This window comes from Lissotriton helveticus, chromosome 3_1 (assembly GCF_964261635.1).
Source record: "Lissotriton helveticus chromosome 3_1, aLisHel1.1, whole genome shotgun sequence".
Classification (NCBI taxonomy): domain Eukaryota; kingdom Metazoa; phylum Chordata; class Amphibia; order Caudata; family Salamandridae; genus Lissotriton; species Lissotriton helveticus.
Window position 1 is genome coordinate 2,086,975,490 of NC_136061.1, and position 26,399 is coordinate 2,087,001,888.

At 44.6% G+C, this 26,399-nt stretch overlaps 1 protein-coding gene across 4 annotated transcripts in view; it reads right to left on the reverse strand.

Moving 5' to 3' along the window:
- Window positions 1-26,399, reverse strand: part of LOC144824122 (aminopeptidase Ey-like) — an 836,887-nt gene that overhangs the window by 228,370 nt on the left and 582,118 nt on the right. For all 4 annotated transcript variants that reach the window (XM_078683237.1, XM_078683239.1, XM_078683235.1 and 1 more), the window contains exon 12: window positions 12,649-12,725. In XM_078683237.1, the coding sequence (XP_078539363.1) occupies window positions 12,649-12,725 (77 nt within the window). The remainder of the gene's footprint in view (window positions 1-12,648; window positions 12,726-26,399) is intronic.

Below are 26,399 nucleotides of genomic sequence, written 5' to 3' on the forward strand. Positions count from 1 at the left end.
CTACACTCCCCTTGCCTCGTATCGCTCAGTATTCGATACGATCCTTCCTGGTTCCCCATATTCCCTGGGCTGCGCTCATTGCCGTCATCACAGGGACTATGGTGCGACCTCTCACAACTCCCATTCAGTTCTCTGGTGCCGGGCACACAGTGTGGACATTTAAAGCTGTTTCTGTACTCTTGTGCTCTCCTCTCCCCTTCACTGAGTATTGGGCGCGCCACCCCTTCACTCCCGGGGCCCCCGTTTTCCAGGTCTGTTCTACCTCCACTCCGGGCCCAATGGGTGACTCCCCTACTCCCTCTACAGTCCCACTCCGGGCTACTCTCCCCAGCCCCGCAGTGAGTCCGTGCTCTGCTGTCCTGACTTTCCCTTTCTGCTTCTGCAGCATTGATGCACTTTTGAGCCTTCACTGCCTCGTCCCACTGCTTCATGTACTCATTTAGCTCTTGAAAGGATTTTCGTCCCGATCCCCTCAGATCCATTGGCCATCTAGGGCCCCCAGGATCTCCTCCCGGGTCCCCTGCTGTGTGCATCGGTGTACTCCATTCTCTGGGTATCGGCATCTGACTTGGGGAATTAGTGGTATCGTTCCTCCTAGCCTTCTCTGCTCTTTCTCTGTCTTTCCGTACCCGTTCTTCCCCTCTTGCTCTTTCTTGGTCATATATCGATATTATAGGACCTATGGTAACAGGTACTTGTAGTGCATCCGGTAATGGGTAGGATGTGGCACTTTCCGTTTCCGGCGCTCTTTGTACCACAAACCTACCGACCACCTGCTGCACCTGACTAGGCTGGAACAGCTCTTTCTTTGGCTCAGGATCCCACTGTGAACTGGGAAGCGGTCTATGCTCTCCTGCCATGCCCCCCTTTTCTCCTTCAGTATTCTCGACCTCTCCCCCTGCTTTATTATATGGGGGTGGCCTGTCTGTCAATAATCTGTTTATCAGGCTATCCTCTGTTTCGCTCTCATCATCTTCTTCTAGGGGGCTTTTATTTACTGGCGCCTCTAACACTGGGTACAGTTTATTTATTTCCAAATTATGCACTCTCCATCTTTTAGCATCCGCATCCCACCTGGCATCCTGCACTGCCCTTACCGAGCGTTTCACCCTTTCTTGTCGTCTGTTCATATTCCTTTCATGCGCTGCCCTAAGCCAGGCATCAAGGGCTTCGAACTGGGTTGGTCTAGGCAAGGGTCTCTTTGAGGTCATGACTGATTTCAATCGATGTAACACCTCTAATCTGAACGTCCCGTACTTCGGGAACGTCAGTTCCTCATTTCCTTCAGTAATCTTACTCCACTCTGATATCCAAAGGATCGTATGCAACCCAACATTTACTGCCATATAACGAGCTGGCGTACCCTCCGGCGGGGCTTCTTCCCCTTCATACGATCCCCGCTTCTCTTTCTTAAACAACGCTTTCAACCATTTAAAACACTTCATAATTATGCGCACAAAATCCAGCCTCGCTACTCTGTTTACTTCCTGATGACAATCCACCAATCCTATCGCGGCTTTGCTAGCTTGGCCTATCACAGCGCGGTCTTTCTCCTGTCGGCCAATCACGTCGCGACCCTGTGTGACGTGTTCGCTAGCTGGCCTATCACAGCGCGGTCTTTCTCCGGTCAGCCAATCACTGCGCGACACCACCTGACGTCTCTTTTCTCCGCTTCGCAGCAGCACCCCTCCTTTCTCAACTCGTCTCCCGGTTATGCATGCGTCCCATTCATACACCGAAAAATGACTACTTCCGACCAAGCGGTCACTTCTCTCGACTGTACGTCCACAGTCTATCTGTAATTGTCAACACAACTGACGAGATGTCTTATCGTCTCTCTGATAGGTTGCTTACACACACAGTAACTTCCGACCAGCGTCCGTTACTCACGCACTCACTCTTACGTTCCCCCTATCTCGGTCTCTTGGGTGATCAATGGTACCTCATGACCCCCTTCACACTAGTTGACAATTACTCTGGGTGTCCGATACACCCGAACCACTTAAGCTCTCCTTGAACTTAAGATTTCCACCGGTTGCGCGCGCTCACAACCTGTTCCACAGTCACTCTACAGACATTCAGCTCCGCCAGACATTACAACATAGATACAATACAAAACACCGCAATCTAACACGCATAACCCTTTATACTCACTCTCGACCGATACTGCTGCTTTTTCCTGTCTCACGTCATCCGGATCTTCTCCAGCGGGCTGTTCTTCCAATCATCGATCTCTAGGGGCCTTGGGGTAAGCTAACCTGGCCTAGGTCACCGTCCTCAAGAAGGCAACCATCCTCTATAGCTACCAACTGAAAGGGCGAGATTTCGATCGATACCTTATCTCTATTGATCCAAACCTCGATCTGGTCGACTGAACCTTTATTGCCTGTCTGTAAGGAAAGGAAGTGCACCCATTTCCAAGTTAGTTCACCCAAGAAAGGACTCTACTCTCAAAGATCACGGACAACTTCTAGTTTTCAAAAGTTTATTGTAAAGATATAATGAGCTGCAAATACAGGCATCTCAGAATGAGATTCACGAGATACACAGGTCCAATTACATACATGTGCTCTCGGAAAGCCCTCAAACGAGCAACAGAAATCACTAACACAAGTTCTAGAAATAGCAAAGCTATCAGCATAGACGCATATCTCTCCTTCATTTAGGTTGGAGGAAAAAACACACAGGTTAGGCGTCCCTACCCTGTTCTAGATGGTATCCCTACTTAACCAAATCCCAACCTAACAAAGGTGTCAGCAGTGAATGACCCCCAAGGGAAGTCACTCACTCTAAGTCTCTTGGTGAAAACCTATAGTTCTCCAGTCATGACCCCTCTCTGCCTACCCATCCACTCTCTTAGGGGTCCTCAGGTCTCTGCTCTAACTCCACCCAGGGGTGCTGTCCCTAATACAAAACAGTCAACAACATTTGAGACGCCCCTTGTGGAACGCCCCTCACGTGGTGCAACTTCTGGCTTTTTCCATGATGCTTTGTCTTGGGCCTCAGACGTTAGAGTTGACCTTGCTTCTCAGATTCTTCTCCGGCCCGCTGATACCCCTTAAACATTCCAAAACCCTCCTCCATGTCTGGGCCGTCTACTGAACAGACCTCTATTCATTCCTTTATAATTTGATCCCCCCTTTCCTGTTGCAGACAGATATCAGTAGCCAAGAACCCAACTCTCATATACTTCTAAAAGAAAAAGGCTTGCAACATTTCTCAGCCCAGACATGTACGTGTAAATCAATGCTAAAACATTTCAGGCCTACAATATTTCTCATTATGATTATAGCATTCAACTTCTTCATTTAATTAAAACATGTTAATACTCTTATTCTATTATTAAGTAAACATTTCTATAAATCATAGCCTATTTAATGCAATGGCCAAAAACCTTAAAACAATCTGTGTCGTGAAAAGAACCACCTTCCCTTTCCCTCCAGCTCTGGCCCTGAGGCCTACCACGTTCTGCGTTTAACCGCATACCATCTCATGTTTTAGCAGCTTCACGACATGGATTCAAAATAATCACATCTAATAAAGTCATATAATGTCACACATTTCTGTATTAGTTCCACTTCTACTTAAATCTCTACATTAGCTATACATTTTAGGATATATTTGCAAATACTATTAGCACTCATGGCATTTCTCTTCATGACTTGTGCTTACTACAGGTAAGTGTGATGTACTCATACATTTATCAGTTTGCGCTCTCTCAATTGTGTCTTTGTTTCAAAACAATCTAATTAATGTTTTAGAATGAGAGATGCTAATAAAGATAAACTGGTAATAGGCACAGACAGCCAGCTCCTCTAACTGGCAAACATTAAGAACATACTTTAAATAGTGCAGTCGGTGCACTAGTTATTTTACAGGTGTTGCCAGTCAGCCAGCATGGGCAAAGGATATTCCTAGTTACCCTCAAATACTACTCCTGAAATTATCCTGAACAGTGCCTCTTATTATAATGATAATTGGCAATAATGGTAATTAGTAGACTTTCTAGAGTTCCATATTTCAGAAAAACCAGACAAACCTAGCAACTGAGTCTGCATAATTTGTCAGTTTACTCCATTAAGAAGTGACCAAGCCATTGTACTTGATTATTTGCAGGGAGCGTATGATCGTCCATCCACCAAAATTTCAGGGATAGTGACAGTTACGTCAAAAGACCTTTGATCTTAAAGGACTCACAAGAAGTGACATCATTTGACCTTTAACCCTGAAGGTTCGCAGAGAATGCTGTCATATGGCCTTAGCCTTGTTGACTTCACAATAAATGACTGCTGAAGTTTCAGAATAACTACATAGTTAACACAGACAAAAGCTTGTTTTATATACCCCCTATGTTAGGGTGCTGCATCACTTTCGAAAATTGTGGGGCTTAACACTTACCTTGAATTGCAGCACATAAGTCAGTTATCTTTTAGTGAGGTCTCCGCCAAGAAAGTTTGAACACAAAGTAGTAAAATAGTGCATTTTTTTCATTTCAAAGATTTTATTAAGTTTAAAGGAGCAAATAAATAGTAAAATACAATAAAAAAGTGATACAACTGATGAGAAATGAAGAAGAAGAATAAGGCAGGTATGAAAAAAATACAAAGATTTTGTTGAATAAATTCATACATACGTTGTAAAAAAATGAGAAAACGGCATCGTAAAGAGAATCAGAAGTATCACTATGAGATAAAGAAGATATTTAAGAAAAGAAAGAGGGAAGAAGAAAAAGAGTAGAAAGACAAAGAGGAAGAAAGAAAGAAAAGAAAGAAAAGAAAGAAACGATCTCCCGTTGGGTACACAAACAAACAAGCACCAATCAACCAGGCAACACAAAGAGATATTAAGCAAGCAAACCTTTCAAGGCCAACTCCATAAAAGCATCCAAAGCTTTCCAAACACCACTAGATATCGTAGGGGAGAGATGGGCCTCATCCACCGAAGTGTGTGCACTTCTCAAAAAGGAAACCCATGCCCACCAGGTATGGTATGAAACTGAGGAAAAAGATTTCCACTCCATAAGAATCACTTTGACAGCAACAGTCAATAGAAGATCCATTAATTGTAATTCCAAGGGATCTAAGGGCAAAGGGACTGGAGAGGCCAATGGACCCAACATAATCAGGGGAAAGGAAAGTTGGAATTGGATACCAAAAATTAACATAACGTGTTTATGTATCAAATCCCAAAATGATTGAAGAAACGAACACTCAAAAAACATATGTGTATAAGTACCAGCCAATAGACCGCAACTCCAACAAAGATCATTCTCCTTCAGATTCAGAGCTTGTAAACATACTGGAGTCCAATGAAGAAGGTTGATTGAAAAGAACAGAGGAGGCAATTTTTTTGCGAAGAGCAAATTTCCCAATCAACTGCCAAGATTCTGGCGAAATATGTTCCGTAAGGGCATGATCAAAGTGACGCAACCATTTTTGTTGGGTAACAGTATACTGGACAGAGGAAGTGGAAGACAAAAATGTATAAAATTTTGGAAGCTACATGCCCAGATCTAAGCCACAAGTGAAATAATGTAACGGTAGGAGAAGCGGGATCTAACTGCAATTTAGCAAGCGCAACTTTGATTTTTAAAAAGGTGTAGAAGTCTAAGTTGGTGAGAGAAAATTGACGAGCTAAGGATGAAAAGGGTAACGGATCATTATTGGAATCATAAAGATGACGCACAAGCGAAATCCCTTTAGCAGCCCAATAAGACATCAAGGTAGGTTCAACAAAAATTTTAATTTTAGAATTACGCCAAATGGAGGACCATCTCGATTTGTGGATTGGAACAGCAACTCTCTTGTCGACCATCCGAACTGCTGCAATGGTATCCAAGATGATCGAACGAGAAAACGGAATAGAGAAGGTGGATGTGGTTAAAAAAGAGGAAGGTGGCAAAGGGGAAGAAAGCTCCTGCTCAATAAACAGCCAAGAAGGCAAATGGCCGGCCGCGGGCCGTGGAGGGAGTTACGTAATTTCGTTTTATTAATTAAATTGTTTACTTACCTGCAATTATCCATATGCCATTTTTTATGTCCCTCCACCCTGCCCCTCCCCCTCCCCGCCTCCCTGCCCCACCGTAACTCCCTCCACGGCCCGCGGCTGCAAATGGCCCAGGACAGAAGAAAACCAAAGAGCCCCCTGAGAGCCTAAAAAGGCAACTTGGTATTTCTCCCAATCAGGAAAGTTACAACCACCCATGTCATAAGGCTTTCTCAAGAACTTATATGCAATTCTAGCTCTCTTCTCATTCCAGAGAAATTTGGAGGTAAAGACATCCATCTCATGAAAAAAGGACAGTTTCACAGGAAGCATAGAGGATACAAAGTTGACGATAGGCGTAATCATCATTTTCAGAGTTTGAAGACGACCCCACCATGAAATATGTCTAAAAGACATCGCACCTTGAGGATAGTCTGGGCTTCGTTGTAGGCCACAGTATCATAAATTGTACTACAGAACCAAATCCCTAAATATTTGAGCTGTTTAGATTGCCACTTAAAGCCAGCCGAACCCATATGTGCTGGGAAACAATAGGCATTCAAGGGGAACATCTCTGTCTTATCTCTATTAAGGGTGTATCCCGATACTGTAGAAAAAAAGAGAGATGGTGTCGGAAATAGCAGGAATAGCAAGCACTATGTCATCAGAGAAAATAAGGACATCGTCCGCATAAGCAGCCGTCTTTATACAGTGGGAACCAAACTTAAAACCCTTAATATCCGGGTGGAGGTCAATCAATCTAAGGAGCGGATCAATAGATAATAAAAACAAAAGCGGGGATAAGGGACAGCCTTGTCTGGTGCCTTGGCAAAGATTAAAAAACGCAGACGTAGCGCCATTCACTCTAATATGGGCTCTAGGCTGGGCATATAGAGACATAACCATATTAACAAAAGCGTCCCTAAGATTATGTGCACAAAGAACCGCACGCAAAAAAGGCCAAGAAACCTTGTCAAAGGCCTTCTCGGCGTCAAGGGCCAAAGCAGCCGCCGGGAGGGTAGAACGTTTAGCGGAACCCAAGATATGGCAAAAGGTACGAATATTGTCCCTAGCAAGTCTACCCTTAACAAAACCCGTCTGAGATGGATGGACAAGCCTGGGAATATAAGACTCCAATCGCCTGGCCAGAATCTTGGCAAAAATCTATGCCTCCATATTAAGAAGGGAAATAGGGCGGAAATGTTTGGGATCGGAATGATCCTTACCCTCTTTTGGAATGACGACAATAGTAGCGTCGGCTGCGGAACCTGAAACCGACCCCCCTTGAATAAAAGCCTCAAAAACAGACTTAAGACGAGGGACAACAGAAGGAAGAAAGGTTTTATAAAACAAAATGGGGAAACCATCAAGACCAGGAGCTTTCCCAGAACTTATAGCTTTAATTACAGATACAATTTCCTCAGAAGTAATCGAGCTACCCAATTTGTTACTATCTTCCACAGATACAGATTGTATAGGTATTGTCTTAAACAAATCTTGACATTGAGCAAAAGAGGATTGAGTGGTGGGAGTATAAAGTTTACTATAAAAGTCTCGAAATACGTTGAGAATCTCTGTGGTTTGAATTTTTTTTACACCAGAGCTATCATTAATAGAGGGAATCTGAGAAGACTTAAAAGAAGAATCCTGAAATTTCAACATCGCCGCCAAAATTTTACCTGCGCGATTTTTTAATAGTAGTCGTTTAGATTTCTGAGCCTGAACTCAAATATGAGCTCTCTTGGTGACAATAGTGTTATAGGAATACTTTAAAGTCTTAATGGTCTGTAAACAAGTGCTGTCCTTAGAACTATGATAGAGAGATTCTTGCTGTTTGATCTGGGCTGCTAAATCTGCAAGTTCCTTTTTGATGTCCGCATTCCTCTTAGCCTTACATTTAATAATTTGACCACAAAGAGTTCACTTAAAAGCATCCCACAAGACTATTGGAGAGCTAACGGAGCCTTCATTATCAGTGAAAAAGGTTTCAATGTCTTTGGAGAAAGCTAGAACCTGAGAATCATCATGTAAAAGCTCAGTATTTAATCTCCAGGAGCGAGGACCCGATTGAGGAGCAAAAGTCAAAAGTGAAAATGAAACAGCAGCATGATCAGAGACAAGAATATGATGAATGTACAGGGAAGACGTAGACTGTACAAGAAACGCATGGACCAAAAGATAATCAATACGAGAGAAACTAGAATGGGGAGAGGAAAAGAAAGAAAAATCACTAACCGTAGGATTATGGAGACGCCAGATGTCCTGAAGATGCGCAGCGGAACACATATTTATCATTTGCTTATGTGCTTTAGGGGGACGGAAGTTAAAAGCAGAATTCCTATCTAACAAGGGATCCATTGGTAAATTCAAATCACCACCCACAATTAGGTTACCTTTATGCGGCGTATCAGCCAACTTTTTAGTAATCGTTCGCCAAAAGGAGGGGTCATCACTATTTGGAGCATAAATATTCAGAACATAGAGATCATCAGTACCATCAGCTAGTCTGGATAATAGCCAGCGGCCCTCCGAATCATGTTCAACAGAGACGCAGATAATCCAGAGTTTTTAGAAATTAGAGTAATCACACCATTCATTTTACCCAAGGCATCAGAGCAGGCAACATTAAGGACCCATTCTTTCTTCAGAAACAAAGCTTCCTTGGAGGAAACCTTCGTTTCCTGTAAAAGTACCAAGTCTGAGGATAAGGATTTACAATAATCCAGGATTTTTGATCTCTTCACCGGATGGTTCAATCCACGAACATTAAGGGACAAAACATTCAAGCCAGGCATAATCCCACTAGAAAAGAGAAACCATAATACATAGATAGCAAAAAAGAGAGTGCAAAAACAGAAGGAGACATCCAACGACCCAACAGAAACACCACAAAAAAAGAGCCCCAACAAGAGATCCGAGAAAAAAAAAGAAGAAGGGAGAAAAGAGAAAGGTGAAAGAAGAAAGAGAAGGAAGACAAAGAACAAGGAAAATAGAGAAAGAAGAAGAAAGAGACCCACCAGTGGAGGTCTGTAGAGGACCAAATTCACACCAGGGGGACATGGAGAGGCAAGCAAGGGAACTACCAGGAGGGAGAACGGAAATAGAGATAGAAATCCCAGAACATAACACAATATAAGGAGCTCAGATAGGGGAGGCAAAAAGAAGAGATCAAGAAGAAAAAGTAATTATAAGAATATATGAGGAAAATTAGAAGAATAAGCACAAACCAATAAGCAAGGTTTAAAAGTACTAACTCTTCCTAGAAGCCAAAGAACGAGAAACATAATGCGTGATATAAATAAAGGGACAGCATGAATCAAAAGAAAAAGAAGAATATTTCCATGAAAGCAAATTTCATTATAGAAAATAAAAGAAGCATTCAAATACGTACAAATAATTAATGAACAATATATCAGCGGGAGAAATAAATATGAGGAAGCAAATACGTAGACAAGATAAAGAAATACAAATGAAAACAAAATGCAGTGATCTCAAGTAACTGCTAACAGATACGTTATCTATATAAATGGTGGAAGAACTACCAGGATACAACTAACCTGAAAAAACAAAGCATCAGGCAGCAACACACTGCTTCGACATAATCAAAACGTATATATATCAACAACTCGGCATACAGAGCTATCAACAAGAAACAAACTAAGAGAAAAAAGTAGACACAGAAAAAGGAAAAGAGGACACATCACAGCTCTAGAAGACAGTAAATAAAAAGAACATTCAACAGAAATAGAAACAATAGACAGGAAAGGAAGAGAAAACAGTAACAATTGCCAGTATGATAAAAAGAGAGTACAACAAAAGCAACGGTGTGCACCAACAAGAGGACTATGAAAGAAAGGAAAGAAGAAAGAGAAATCAGTAAAAAAACATAAGAGGAAAAAGACATACAAGAGAAAACATACAAATAAAAGACCGAAAAACCACTAATTACAACACATCAACTAGAACTGAGAAAAACGCTTCCTGAAACTAGAAGAATAGAGAAACTAACAAGCATTTAGGCATTATGCATGCTAACTAACAAGCAGCTCTATGAACATAAGGCATAGTGAGACCTAGGTAAGAAAAAATTCACCGCAGAAACAGGAAAGTAAATCAAGAGCCAGGAGGGCCAGGTGCAGGCAAAGAGTCCATTTGAAGTTCCATCTGATTGTCCAGGAAGGAAGAAAGATCAGAAGGCTCATCGAAGATTCTGGAGCAACCCTTAAAGGTGATACGGAATTTCGAAGGACCAGCAAAAGAAAAGGGGATATTCATATCAATGAGACGTTTCCCTAGGTTAAGAAAACCTTTCCTTCTGATGACCGTATCTCTGGCAAAATCTTGAGAAATTGAAATCTGATGACCTTCCCAATGGACTGCTTTAACCTTCCTCATATGAGCCAAAATTTGTTCCGTATGTTGATGTCGTAATGGTTTAAAAATTATAGCCCTTGGATGAGACGAGGATTTAGGTCTAAAAGTAGGTACACGATGAGCCCGTTCAATTTCAAAATCTCTCTGAAACGAAATCTGCAAAGTAGATGGAAGCCATTGATATAAAAAGTCTATCATCGAAGGAGCTGATTTTTTTGCTTCCTCAGGTAGGCCAAAAATGCGCAGGTTGGATCTACGATTGCGATCTTCTTGCTCTGTGAGGTCTCTCCGCAACGCCGCCATTGAACGCTCCATCTGTAATAAAGATCTAGAATACTTTTGCGCTGTGTCCTCCACAACACTAATACGTGTCTCAGCAGTCGAAACACGAAGGGATAGCACTTTAAAATCATTCCTGATCGCTGCCACTTCAACTTGTAGTAAGTCAGTATTTGTTTTAGTAGATTGCGCAATATCATGAACAGCATTCAAATGTGACAAAATGGTGTCCAGAGTGGAACTTGTGTCTTTTTGGGAAGACTCAGGAGTAGGGGAGACTTGTTTGGACCTCTTTAAAGAACCTTTCGAGTCCTTTGAGTCTTTAGCATTTGGTGACAGGCCCATGTTGGCAGCCATAAGGTACACGGCCACTGAAAAGCCAACAAAATCACTCCACAATGAAGAGAGAAAATCTCAAAAAGATAAAAAAATAAGTCCTCAGAGTAACAATAGAAGGAGCGCATAAGCTATAGGTAGAAGCAAAATGGCGTGTTTATGCAGAGAGAGCAAAGAGAACCATCTGACAGGTGAAGAAAACGCTGATTAACAAACCTCCAATGACAAGGAAAGCAAGGGCGGCATGTCAAGTCGCAAATGGAAACCAGCTCCTCACAGGTGTCATCAAACAGAGGTAGAAGAAATCAGCGATGAAGAGCAAGAGGCACAAAGGCCACCAAATATAGGCAAAAAACAAGAAAAAGCGTCATAGGAGCTGACATGTAGACAAGCGTGGCCAAAAGCACTTGGTATCCAGCATATGCGACCGGAGTCGGTGTGATGTCGCAGATTCCTGAGGAGAAAACGCAGGCGACACCACCAAAACAAAATGGTGGCCGCTCGCAAAAATCCAAGAGCCGAGCTTCAAGGATCCACAAGTCAGGAAACGGCTGTAGCAGAGGTACAAAAAGCACGTTGGAAGGATCACGGCATAATCCAAAATCGAAAATGCCGGTTCCGAGACAAAGACGCCTTCTGAGGGGAGACGAAACCTCCTGACAGCCGCTGAATGCCCCGGAGCTCAAGCACAATCCGCCATCTCGCAGCGGCGTGCAAGCCACACCCCCGTAAAATAGTGCATTTTAAAGCAAAATTCTGCATTACTTTGATTAAATAATCTTGTCTCTCAAAGGGCACTCATTAAATAGCTATTGACACATAACAGTCCCTTGAATTTGCCCCCATATTTTTTCAAAATATGCAATGAGTATCCCCATACGTTAAAATTACCTCCACCGTGCCAGTGTCAACGTTTGTCATGAGCACCCAACATATGGGCCGCATTTCCCCATATGCCTGAAACTACATACAATATGCTAGGGACTACATTTTGCCATTAATGCCAATAATGACACTTATGATACAAATTGCCTATAGTACATCAGAAGCAGCATTTTGTCATGGTTACCACTTTCCTATGCCCCACAGTTGTCCTCACCTATGCCAAGAATTACCTCTAGCATGCAAGTACCAGCATTTATCATGGGTGCCCTTTATTCTAAAGATTGCCTCCAGTATGCCACTATCAGTTACAGGTGTCTGTCAGTCTGATAAATGCTCCTGTATTCCAGTCAAGAATTTTGCCATGGGTACCTCCTATATGCCAATAGTTATCTCTAGGATGACAAGGCAAACCGCAGATTCACAAGCATAACACCAAATGTGGTATGATCACTTGCTCATGCCCATTCTCAATCTGCTCCCACTCATTCATTCACACTCACTTTCAGTCACTAATTCTCACTCACTGTATTGCACTCACTCTTGATCTCTCTCACTCAATCATAAACTGACTTCCTCATTCTGTCTGCCACTCTGTTGTCTGTAATGGACCTTACAACATTTCAATGTTCTAAAAAGTTTTACATACATCAGTTTCCAGTATTGGTTTAAAGTAATGATGGAAATCATACATATTGCACACAATTTTTTTATAATTTGCCAACACCATGAATTTAGCTAGACATTGTTTAATAAACTAGAACACAGTGAGTAGGATGTCCTGTATGTTACCTGAGGGTTCCTGGAGCCAGTAGTCAGGCTGTCTGCTTCCAGTTCTAATTGACGTGACTGGTACAATCCACGTGTAACTGAAAAAAAGTAAATATAATCGCTTAACTTTTTAAAAAGACCAGCCCATTCAATGGTAATTCATATCAGTTTTTCAACAAAGACCCATTGACTTTGTAGGACACAAACGTAAATGTTCAAATTATTGTAGATGTTTTTCACAGATTGCATGGGCTATGAAAAGCTTTATCCTGCATAAGGCTATTGTAGGAAAATTCCCCTTTTGCATTATCACCTCCGCTTATTTGGACTGATGCTGCTGGTTTTTTTTTTATTCTGTACACTGGAACTCTGCTAATTATGCCCAGTGCTTGTTTTCTGACCCGTAAAACATATCGAAATTGGCTATATTCCAAATTTGTATATTTACTTACTTACCTGTGAGTCCCCAGTATATGGTACCAAGAATACCCAGAGCCAGTAAGTTAACCCCTTGCGTGCTGCGGACAGCCTCTGGTCATCCGACGTCACGGTGGGCGTCTACGGAGGACGGCCGGGAGCCGTCCGAACCCCGCCCACTCATTAATTCACCCGCACAGCAGGTGAATTCGCTCAGCGCATAAGGGGTTAAACGTCACTAGTGGCCTGCTTGCACACATTGTGTCACCGCTAGAGTGACAATACAAAACATGACTGTAGCCTGTCTATGCAGTTGTGAAACTTTTAAGTTGACATATCAGAATTACCTCTTTTGACAGGCCCAAACCCTCCTTTTGAACTATTAATAAGTCACAATTGAGTAGGCTGTAAATGCATATAAATCACAGTTCATGGTATTTAAAAGTAGCACATAGAAGTTTAATTTTGCATTTTATTTAAAGTGATAGGGCCCTAAAAGCTATTTTTACTGCAGCCAGATTAGCTGTTCCATAGGAAAGCGGGTGGTACATTATTAAAGTTAGTAAAGTTATCTTTGCCTAGGTACCTGCTAAAAAGTTAATTCATGTACTTTTTCCGATATTTATCACAAGCCCAATGCATTGGTAATGTCGGGTTTGTACTAAATATTTTTTTTAAGTTACCCTGATGACCATTTAGTCAGAGCCCAAGAAGTTAATAAGCTAAAAAGAGACTTATCCTGTCATTGGATGATGTAGCTAATACCTAAGCCCGCCCCATCCCCTTTCTCTCTAATTAGCTAGGCACCAATATCAGTGGGAGAGGAGCTGCCCCCAGAACCAGTTTTGAGTGACCAAAAAGGAGGAGTTGCTCATTTCCCTGGCCTCATGTCTAGAGTGGGCACAGGAGCTCTCCACAAGATGCAAAATGTTATGTCATGTTGTATTTAGGTAGAGAGGTGCACTGTGGTAATGTTTGCAGTATGCCACACAGAAACTGTTGCAAAAGTGGGTAGAGTTACCTATGGGAAGTTTTTTCCTATTAGTTCGGGAAGGGCTAGGAGTCACCTCCACCTACAGGCTTGTACCATGCATAAATGTGAAACCCCTGGCACCCACGTCAGATCACTACCGGACCTGTGGAAGACAGGAGAAGGGCCTGCTATTGAGGCCTGTGAGGAGATCTGAAAGAGTGGACTTGCTGGCACTTGTACCTTGGACAAAGAAGTGCACTCTAAAGGTTAACTGGCTGACCTTCTGTTAAGTTACAGGGACACATAAGCAACAAGAAGCCCATTTTCGTGGACACTGGTTCTAACAGGACCTGTCCTGTACCAAGGATACTGCTGGTAACTTCGGCTAGAGTGAGCCCTGAACCCAACTACTATACCTGAAGGATCCTTGTTTGGTGTCAGAGTGTACTCAACCTGCCTGAACCTAAAAACCTGGGGCTTAATAGTGTTTTGCTAACTTTTTGATTTGGGAATGGGGAATGGAGCAGCACAAACCTGTCAGCTGATCGGCAGAGAGTGCATCGTAAGTAGCTGCTATAGCTCTCGCATATTTGACACAACAGCAAATCCAATTCAGCAGGCCTTACTCCGACCAGCATCTGATGACATCAATCCCTTATTGACTACAGCCCGGAGCTTTGCCCCACTGAGGAAATCCAACTTTCAGAATAGAGCCAAAACCCTTATTTTCAGGATGGTGTTACGATGGACTGCCAAACCCATTGTGGTGGTGCAACTACCGTTGCACTGGTGGTCCGACCGCCCTATAACAAGTTGGGTGGCGGATTGCCATGACACCACAGCTGCCACCATGTATCATGGCGATCGTCCAGCAGGCTGAGGCACCACATATGTTGGTGGTGCCACAGCATATTAGATGTTTCTCACAGTTTTCATGGCTTTGAGCCTGCCAGGAAAAGTGTTGTGGTGAGGAAGCAATGGGGGCCCTTCAGGGCTCCCTGGTGCCTCTGTGCCAGAGGATGCATGCAGGTGGGCATATGGTGTGCCCCCCTTCCTGCATGCACCTCCATTTCTTGCAGAGAATGGACAGTCCATGCCCTGCAGGAACATGCAATGGTGTTCCCATTACGATGTCATGCTGAGGATCATTTATGAGCCTTAGTACTACACCACTGTGGGCCAGCTGCTGCATGACCGCCCAACCTTGATTCCTCTCAGAATCCAGCGACTCGTTACAATACGGCTTTGGCGGTGTGGCAGCAGGACACTGTTATGGCAGCCCGCTGCCACACTGTCAATGTCACAATAAAGCCCTAAGTATAATGATAAAAATCTTCACCAGACTCACAACCGAGCAGCATCCGATGGACATCAAAGATTTCCTGGGCATGAACTCTGGACTTTTCCTGCTTGAAGCTTTCCTTGCCTTCACTAAGACCTCGTCCTAGGTCAAACTATCATTGACAAACTGGTCTTCAGGTTCCTCTTGCAGCCTTACCCTGCTGCGGACTATACATGCTTAAAAACAGTTTGAAGGTAATGTTTCGACCAGGATGATTCCAAACCATCTACCCAACTCGCACTCTATTGCGGTCTGCCTTAAACCCTAATTTTGTCATGGTCTAACAGGTTGCCTAAGATTGGTGCTTTGTGATTTTTGATGCTATTTTCATTTAAAACTTTACAAAATTCATAGCTGGTTTCCCTTATTGGATTGTTGTCATTTTGGTGACATTAAATTATAGTGAGAGTTTTAATGTGGTGTGTTTTTTATTTTATACTTGTTTTGATACTTCTGAATGCTTTACACATTTTCTTAAATTATGCCTGTCTGCTGTATGCCATAGCTACCTGGGATTGAGTTTAGGTTTAAATTAATGAAAACTTTACAGGACCGAAGAACAATAGTGACATATTACTTCTGGTGGACTACCATCCACCCCAAATAATAAGTCGGTTTCTCACAATGATTATATCATCATTATCCATATAATGCATTGTTCCCAGTAATACAGGGACTCAAAAGACAGTACATGGAATAATGCTTGGAATTACATCAGGTTTTCAGTGCTCTGTTCCTGTCACGCTTTCATGGATATCACTTATATAATTCTATCACAATGATTCTGATTATTACAGAGATTAATAAATTATTATTATTATTATTAAATATTTTTATAGAGCGCGTAGTCACCCGTGGGTATCCCAGCGCTACGATCCATACTACTCCGGGTCATGGGGGGGGGGGCAGAGGAAGGGGGGGGCTACAACTGAGGGAAGAGGTGAGTTTTCAGCTACCTCCTGAAACGTAAATAGTTGGGTTCTATTCTCAGATCGCGGGGAAGGGCGTTCCATAGGCGTGCTGTGTGAACTGAGAAACGCCTTCCGCCTGTGCGTGCCTTCTTGACTCTGGGAACGACGAGGAGATGTTCCTGGTCTGATCGGAGGGATCTTGGGGCTTTGTATGGCTTGATGAATTCTGCTAGGATCGAGGGGCCTTTGTTTTGAAGCAGTCTTTGAGCCAGGCACAGGGCTTTGAATTTCACTCGTTCTCTTACCGGGAGCCAGTGGAGGAGCTTCAAGGCAGGTTTGGCCGAGGCTCTGGCAGGAGTATTGGTGAGGATCCTAGCTGCTGCATTTTGGATCCTTTGTAGCTTGTTCAGGGTTGCCTCCAGAGCACCTAAATAGATGGAGTTACTGTAGTCGAGCCTCGATAATATCAGGCCCTGGATCAACAGTCTTTGGGACGAAGGGGGGAGTAGGGGCAAGATCTTTCGAATGGATTTGAGGAGCCCGAAGCATGTCCCGGCTACTTTCTTTGCCTGCGTTGCAAACGATAGGTCCTTTTCGAGCCACACTCCCAAGCTTTTAACCTCGGGTTTCGGATCCGGAGGCAAGCCTAGGCAGGGTGGCCAGATGTTGTGTGAAAGGGAGAACCCCTTCTGCCCAAGGAGGAGAATGTCAGTCTTTGAGCCGTTGAGTTTCAAAGATGACCGGTTCATCCAACCTTGTATCTGCGTCAGGCAGTTGTAAAGATCCGCAGGTTGTTGGCTTGGGTGGGATAGGGACACCACTAATTGTGTGTCGTCGGCGTAGCTAACAATTCTCACTCCGAACGGGGTGACAACCTCCTCCAATGGGGACATGTAGATATTAAATAATGTGGGGCTCAGGGAGGAGCCCTGAGGTACACCACATTGGAGGGGGGTTTCGGAGGACCGGGTGTTATTCTCCCAGATCTGGAAGGAGCGATGATCCAGAAAGGACGATAGCCAGGATAGTGTGGTTCCTTCTACACCGACACTCCTGAGACGGAGAATGAGGAGTTCGTGGTTGACGGTGTCGAAGGCCGCACTGAGGTGGAACGAGGATCACTGCCACTGATCCTCCCGTGTCTAAAAGTGCTCTGGCCTCCTCCACCGCCAGAAGGAGGGTGATGTCAGTGCCCTGCCCTGGGCGGAAACCCGTCTGTGAGCTTTTCAGCCGATTATTAGCTTCCAAAAATTGTGAAAGTTTTCTGTTCACAAGCTTTTCGGCAACTTTGCTGGTCCCTGGGAGAAGAGAAATTGGCCTGTAGTTGGCCAAGTCCACCGGGTCCAGGGAAGGTTTTTTAAGTAGCGCCTTAACTACCGCCGCCTTCCAGCTCGAGGGGACGACTCCCTGTTGCAGTGAGGCGTTGATCAGATGGGTGAGAGGGGGGGCGATAGTGGGTGCCACTTTCTTGAGGAAACGTAGCGGCGCGGGGTCCATGGGTGATCCGCTTTTGATGTTGTTAAGAGTGCATTCAACCTCTTCGGTAGTCACCTGTCCCCATGAGGTGAGACAGGGAAAGGTGGGGGTGTGGTTGGTCTCTGTTTTTTCACTAGGGTTTGTGAATGGGATGGAGTCGAGAATTTTCTGGATCTTCTCCGTGAAGAAGTTGGCTAGTTTATAGCATTTTTCCTCATCTGCCTTGGGGTCTGGTGGGTGTCTTGGTCCGGGGGCTGGGGCCTTGAGGAGTTCTTTTAAAATAGTGAAGGATTCCTTACTGGAGCAGGCGGAGTTTTCAATTCTTTCTTGGAAGAATAGACTTTTGGTCTTGCGCAGGGTGGTTTTATACATTTGTAACGCAGTCTGGTAGACGCCCTTCTTTGCGTTCGACTTATCCTTCCTCCAGGAACGTTCCATTCTCTTGCATTCCTGTCTCAGGGACTTAAGCTCCGGTGTATACCAAGGAGCGGGATTCACTCGTTTGGTGTGTTTTAGAATGGTGGTTTTTGGGAGAAGTTGGTCCAATGAGGATGTGACCCAGGAATTAAACTGTTCATCCGCAGTGACAGGGTCTGAGGAAAGGGTGGGTATAGAGTCTGAAAGAATCTTGGCCCAGTCCGTTGGTACTAGCTTGTGCCAACGTCGGTCAGTCGACCGGATTTTAGAAGAGTGGGGGGGTGCTATGTGGAAATGACAGGAAATGGGGATTAAGAAATGATCTGTCCATGGAAGAGGAAGGGGGGTCCAGTGGTGATGTCCGCAATATTGGTGAGGACGGGATCCAGAAGGTGTCCCTTGTCGTGGGAGGGTTCGTGATTGACCAACCGGATGTTGAATGACATAAGGTCCTGAAGGAGGTCGAATGCTATAATGTCTGTGGGGTCTGTGAAGTGAAGATTGAGGTCGCCCACAAGGAGGACATTAGGGGCGGAAGAAGCTAATTGAGATACCATATCGGTGAGAGCGTTGATGAATTTCCCTGGTGTACCCGGAGGCCGGTAGATCAACAGACCTGAGATAGAGTGTGTCGGAGAGGTTTGAATGGTGAAGGAACAGCTTTCGCAATCCTCAATGTGGGTGTTGCTAATTCTACAGACCAGGTATTCTCTGTGCACTATTGCCAGCCCCCCTCCTCTCCCCGTAGGTCTATGCAAGGTTTGAATAAGATAGCCTGGGGGGAGGGCATTGACAATGTCAGAGTCTGAGCTAGCGGAGAGCCAGGTTTCAGTGAGAAATAATACGTCCAGGTCATGGTCTAGTATCAACAGGTTGGTTTCAAGCGCATGCTTGGGGAGGGAGCGGCAGTTAAGAAGACCCAACTGTAGTCCAGGCTTTCCTGTGCTCTGTACGACGGGGTTGCAGCGTGCACAGCTGGTATAGGGTGTACCGTCAGTGTGGCTATAACGGCATTCCTGATTTTTTCCCGGGTGGAGAGCTTGAAGCATGTCACTTGTGTACACCAGCCGTTCATGAGGCAAATCCGGCAGAGCGCCTGGGCCTGGGTCCGGCTGGGCCCGGACGGGCCCAGACGGGCTTGCCTTAGGCGCGCGCGCTGCACCCGTCCGCTGCGCGTACGTGTGAGACACATGCTTTTACAGAGAGGCAGGGGGTGTGGCCTCGTGCAGTGGGCGTGGCCTATGGTCAGGCTCGCCGATGGCGGCACGAAGGAGAAACGAAGCCTGTCTCTGGCAGCGTTTTGCTCGGCTGCGCAGAGTCAGGGATGGCGACAGGACCTCATAAATCGAGGTGGGAGTGAGCAGTTTAAAATACAATTATCACACACAATATTTAAAATCAATTTCTTAAAAGTAGTTAATTTGCGCGAAAGACTACCTCCTGGCTGAGCCTCAGGAGTATTGAATCTGGGGAGCTCGTAGTCAGCTCTGTTTATATGCTGGCGGGGGGCGTGGCCTCGTGCAGTGGGCGTGGCCTATGGTCAGGCTCGCCGATGGCGGCACGAAGGAGAAACGAAGCCTGTCTCTGGCAGCGTTTTGCTCGGCTGCGCAGAGTCAGGGATGGCGACAGGACCTCATAAATCGAGGTGGGAGTCAGCAGTTTAAAATACAATTATCACACACAATATTTAAAATCAATTTCTTAAAAGTAGTTAATTTGCGCGAAAGACTACCTCCCGGCTGAGCCTCAGGAGTATTGAATCTGGGGAGCTCGTAGTCAGCTCTGTTTATATGCTGGTGGGGGGCGTGGCCTCGTGCAGTGGGCGTGGCCTATGGTCAGGCTCGCCGATGGCGGCACGAAGGAGAAACGAAGCCTGTCTCTGGCAGCGTTTTGCTCGGCTGCGCAGAATCAGGGATGGCGACAGGACCTCATAAATCGAGGTGGGAGTGAGCAGTTTAAAATACAATTATCACACACAATATTTAAAATAAATTTCTTAAAAGTAGTTAATTTGCGCGAAAGACTACCTCCCGGCTGAGCCTCAGGAGTATTGAATCTGGGGAGCTCGTAGTCAGCTCTGTTTATATGCTGGAGGGGGGCGTGGCCTCGTGCAGTGGGCGTGGCCTATGGTCAGGCTCGCCGATGGCGGCACGAAGGAGAAACGAAGCATGTCTCTGGCAGCGTTTTGCTCGGCTGCGCAGAGTCAGGGATGGCGACAGGACCTCATAAATCGAGGTGGGAGTGAGCAGTTTAAAATACAATTATCACACACAATATTTAAAATCAATTTCTTAAAAGTAGTTAATTTGCGCGAAAGACTACCTCCCGGCTGAGCCTCAGGAGTATTGAATCTGGGGAGCTCGTAGTCAGCTCTGTTTATATGCTGGCGGGGGGCGTGGCCTCGTGCAGTGGGCGTGGCCTATGGTCAGGCTCGCCGATGGCGGCACGAAGGAGAAACGAAGCCTGTCTCTGGCAGCGTTTTGCTCGGCTGCGCAGAGTCAGGGATGGCGACAGGACCTCATAAATCGAGGTGGGAGTGAGCAGTTTAAAATACAATTATCACACACAATATTTAAAATCAATTTCTTAAAAGTAGTTAATTTGCGCGAAAGACTACCTCCCGGCTGAGCCTCAGGAGTATTGAATCTGGGGAGCTCGTAGTCAGCTCTGTTTATATGCTGGCGGGGGGCGTGGCCTCGTGCAGTGGGCGTGGCCTATGGTCAGGCTCGCCGATGGCGGCACGAAGGAGAAACAAAGCCTGTCTCTGGCAGCGTTTTGCTCGGCTGCGCAGAGTCAGGGATGGCGACAGGACCTCATAAATCGAGGTGGGAGTGCAACAGCAACAAAAACGGGGCGAAAAGGGATACAGTGCGCTGGGAGGAGAAATAAAAGTGCAGTCACAATATTTGGCAAGCTCAAAGGATCAAATTCTGGTCACCCCACCAGAATCAAAAACTGCGACACCAAGGGGCCACAGTTAGTCAGTACAAACATAAACCAGATCCTGAGCTACAAGGAATTCAAATCAATTCAAATCAGCAAGTCCCAATATTTTAGGTGCTCTTCATTTATTCTTCATAGAAAAGTATTTCTTTCCTTCAACTGATATGGTCCAATCTTCATATAGTCACAAAAAACACAAAACGCCGCCAACACGTGTTTCGTCTAGGTCGTTAAGACCATTAGACTTCGTCAGGGCAAAAATTATTTATTTAGAACTTCTCATAGGTATGCGTAGGCGTATTGTTCAGACCATAAATTTCAATCTATATGAAGATTGGACCATATCAGTTGAAGGAAAGAAATACTTTTCTATGAAGAATAAATGAAGAGCACCTAAAATATTGGGACTTGCTGATTTGAATTGATTTGAATTCCTTGTAGCTCAGGATCTGGTTTATGTTTGTACCGAGGTGGGAGTGAGCAGTTTAAAATACAATTATCACACACAATATTTAAAATCAATTTCTTAAAAGTAGTTAATTTGCGCGAAAGACTACCTCCCGGCTGAGCCTCAGGAGTATTGAATCATGGTATGACCTCTCACCTTAGTGAGGATAGAGGGCCTGTGTCTTCTTATTTCTGTCATTAGTTTCAGTCACCATTACCATGCTTTTTCTACCACTCTTCTGATATATCTAGACCAAAACACATTTATTTGGGGACTAAATATGTCTAATCAGATGCTCTTACTGGTTTCATATTGGGATGTGCCTGGCTACGGCAAGCTATTCCTTAGTATTGCAAATCCTGCAGATGAAAAGATCTTTGACAAGGACAGTTGATTTTACTTCTAGTCTTTCATCTGCCAGTTTGGCATAAATGAGGATTATCATGGGTTGTACGTGACTCTGAGGCCAGATTTTTTGTTAGCTCACCGTTAACACAGATAAAGTTAGGGATGATCTGCCCTACTGCTTGGCAGAATTCAGCCTTGCCCCACTTTTCTCTTCATCAGTTAGGAAGCTGTTTGCTCAATTAATCTTGAATGATTGTGAGATGTTAGGCTTCAAACTTGTGAAATAAAATTAGAAGCTAAGGTTGTACTTCAATTGTGTTTCATTCCTTTCCCCAAAAACTGTGCATTTGCAGGTCTTTAATCAAGGATATGGATACTGTCAAAACAATTTCAGTGTGTGTCAACCCAAATGTACTCCAAGTCCAACCGATTTGGTTCCTGGGGTTGAATGGTTTTGAAAATGGTCTATGGTTCTCCCATTGGTACAATATTACCTCCATTGTGCCTGAGACAGCATTTTGACATGGGTGCCCCCTATTTTCTATGGGTGCCCTCTTACATAAACAAATGACATCAACTTTATGCCCTCCCCATACCATAGGTGACCCTTATGCCAAAAATTGCCTCCATGTGTCACGGGCAGCATTTTGTCATTGTTGATACCCTCCCATATGCCAAGTTGTCCACCTTCATGCCAAGAACTATCTCCAGTGTTCTAGTATCAGCATTGTGCCACTAGTGTCCACATGTTAAAATGTCCTCAAGTATGCCATTAGTTTTACAAAGGAGCCATATATGCCATGAACTACCTCTAATATGCCAGAACCACTATATTACCATTTGTGCCATATATGCCAAGAATTACACCAAAGTGCCAGTGCCAGTATTTTGTCACAGGTTCCAGTCATGCTAACAATTGCCACACATATGCCAGCACCAGTCTTTTGATTTGAGTGTCTCTATAAGACAATAATTACCTTCAGTATGCGAGGGACAATAACAAACTCCCAAGCATCACATCACATTATCAGTTGTACTCACATGTTAATTATGCTTTGTGTACTGTAAAGCACACTATCACTTGTGAAAGTATCCCAGAGCTGAGCAGATGTGTGTGCCTAGAGCTGGCCAAAGTAGGTTGACTAATTGAACAAACAGATTTTCAGCCTCCTGTGGAATTCAAGAAGAGAGGTGGAGGCTCTGATGTGGCATGGGAGGTCATGGCACACTTTAGATGCGATGTAAGAGAATGCTCGTCCTCCTGATCTGGGTTTGTGTATGTGTGGGATGTGTGTGAGCCAGAGTCCAGCAGATCGCAGATGTTTGGGTGGTTAGTGGAAGGAGATGCAACCGTTCACCTAAGTGGTATCTGAGTTGTGTAGTGCCTTGAATGTGTGTGTGAGGAGTTTAAATTGACCACATTTGTCTATCAAGAGTCAGTGTAGTTCCCTGAAGTGTGGTATGATGTGAAATCTGTGTCGGAGGTTGAAGATGAGCCTGGCTACCAAATTCTTGGTAGTGTGTAGTCTTCTAGTGCATTGATTGTTGGTCCTAGAGTAGAGGGTTTTCCCATGGACCAAATTGCTGGTGACTGGACATGAATGACAATTTTTTCTAGTGGAGTTGAGCTATGAGCCTTGAGGCACTCTGCACATGAGTTTAAGGTTTCTATAGACCTGAGTAATAAGGTACCAGGCTTACCGCTTGTGTTTTATTCATTAAAAAAGAGAAGATTCAGTAAAGAGCTGGTCTTTGGATGCCAATTTTTTACAGGAACCTTATGAGGATGGGGTGTGAGATCCTCTCAAATGCTGCAGAGAGATCAAGGAGAATGAGGGCTGCTGTTTCTCCTCTGTCAGGGACCATGCAGATGTCATCTGAGGTGGATATGAGTGCTCTTTCTATACTGTGGTTGGACCAGAATCCGGACTGTGTGCATCAAGTAGCTGGCGATTATTTAGGTGGTTGTTCAGTAGCCAGTTGATTAGTTTCTCTCAGGTATGGAAGGAGGGAATGTGTCTGCCGTTGGAAAGCGTGTCTTGGTCAGTGGATGGTTTCCTGAGCAGGGACATGACAGTGGCATGTTACCATGTGTCTGTGAATGTGGCCGAGTTAATGGAGATATTGAGGATGGGTGTTAGTGCTTCATTCACTAATCAGTAAGAGTCCTATGGTGAAGGCATGGTGGGGTCATGGGTCAGATGGAGCACCCGAGTGGATGTGAGTGTGAGTGCGTGGGGTGCTGTAGGTGCAGGAGTGGTGGGTGTAGAGTGTGGGAGAGTGCATGAGAATTTGCAGGAGGTGCATGTATGTGCTCCTTCTGTGTTGTGGGATCAGCAGTGCGACAGCAGTACAGCGAGCGGCAGCTGGGGTTATGAGCATGGAGGAGCACAGCAGGGTATTGGTGGGTAGGGGGAGAACCAGTGTTCTGGCAATGGGTGTGGTAAGGGCACAAACAGGCACCGATGGGCTAGCCTTTGTCAAACCAGTGGCGTATCATCCACTCTGCAGCCCCATTAAATAGGTGCTGGGAGGAAGGAGGACAGCAATGTGCCTATTAAACCTCATTGATGTGTACTGGGTGCAAGTGTCAGATGCCTTACATTTATTTTATTTTCAGTGCAGATGATCATCATTATGTGATAAATGAATACTCATTTATTTTGATGCCTGATCTTTGGTGCACAGTGACCTGAATATGAAAGCAGTATTTTATATTGATAATTTGTTTGTTAAATGAAATTAAGTAACCATGCTCTCTCACTAGTGCTAATTAATATGAGAAATCTGCTGCAATCAATGCAAAATTTAAATTAGTGTCAAGATGGGCTGGTTTGCAACAACAGATGCATTTGTTAAGTTTTTAAGTAGCCCAACGAATTAACATTCTATTTCTATTAAAGAAAAACTGAACACAATCTCCATGGGTAACAAAGGTTTACTGTTGTTTGTTAATTTACCAAGAGAGGGCCTACAACCTACCCCGCAGTCTCTCTACAAGTAACTATCCATAAAATGAGCTCTATTTTTCCCCTGAAAGCTTGGTAAACAGGGTATGGTCAATGTGAACTGTTGCGGCCGGCATGGCTCAGGGGTCGGGGCGGCGCATGGTCGCATGGGGGGGACTGGCAAGGGGTCGCTAGGGAAGGGGGGTTTTGCTGGGGAGTTAAATAATAAAAGCAAAAATAAATTAAACTTTCCTTTCCCGGGTCACATGTTTTCCCAGCTCTAGCTCCGGCTCTTGCTTTCCTGCCTCCGCAGGAACAGGAAGCAGGCAGCCTCCCTCCCCTCAGTCAATCACAACGCTGCAATGGCAGCGTTGTGATTGGTTGGGACGCCAACCACACAGGCATCTATGGGGAGGCCATTTTCTCCAAGTAGACTGAATGCAGCCTACATGGAGAAAAGGGAGAGTGCTCATGACTGGTTTGGTCATCCCCAGAGGGCCAACCAAACAGTCCCGCAGCATGGCAAGCCCAATGCTGCGGGACCTCAAGCCACCTAAACTCAAGCAGAACCAGCCACTCGCCCACTGCTTTCTCGCAGCGAGATAAGATGCCAATTTATGTTTTCTGCTTCTCGCACTGCGAGAAAGCAGTGGGTCGACGCTCCTCTGCCCACATGGAGGAACCGCCCGTGAATATGAATGTACCAGCATTGATTTTCCTAACTACTGGACCTAATGTAAGGAATCCCTATTCCTTACATGCTCTCTCTCTGCATCCTTTCGCAAGTCTCATTTGCTGAAATCTGAACCAGAGCCTGGGAAAGCAGCAGCGATGGAAACTACTTCCTTTCAATGTCTTTGTAATCCTCCCTCTCACCAGCAATCTACGGTCATGTAAATTAACACTCACAATTCATAGCCCTTCTCTAGGGCCATACATTGGTTATACCTCCACAATGGCCTCTTCCTCGTTTACAGAAGAAGCATTTTATATTCACATATTGAATGTCTGGCCTTTTCCTCTCACTGTCTTTGCAGACTGAGGATTCCATGCCATAATTAGGTTACAGACTCCGCAGAATCTTATATATAAAGTCTCTAAGGTCAAAGCCTTGGGGCGCTAGTATCCAGATTTAAACTTTGGTGGAGTGGAGGCCCCACTGTTCATTACCAGGACCCCGGGCACAGCAAACTAGCAGGTCTCCCTCTCCTCATTTAGAAGAGGGGGAACAGATACGTGTTTGACGATAGGTGCTCCATTGATCTGCCATCAAAAACTAATCTATCCAGTTCCATATAACGGGCTATATAGCGCACAGCTGCCTTTTCAAATGTTCTCCCTCCTAGCCGGGACTGCCATACATGGCATGGCAAAACGGGGCACGAAAAATGATCAGTGGTCCTCATGCATAGGAAGAAAATGCTCATCATGTAAAGGCATTTGTTTTCTAATCAGAAACAACCTTCCCCCATTTTAAGTATTTGTTTCTGAAATACTACTATAAATGCCACCTGGCTGCAATGACATGGCGGGCTGCATTACGGTTTTG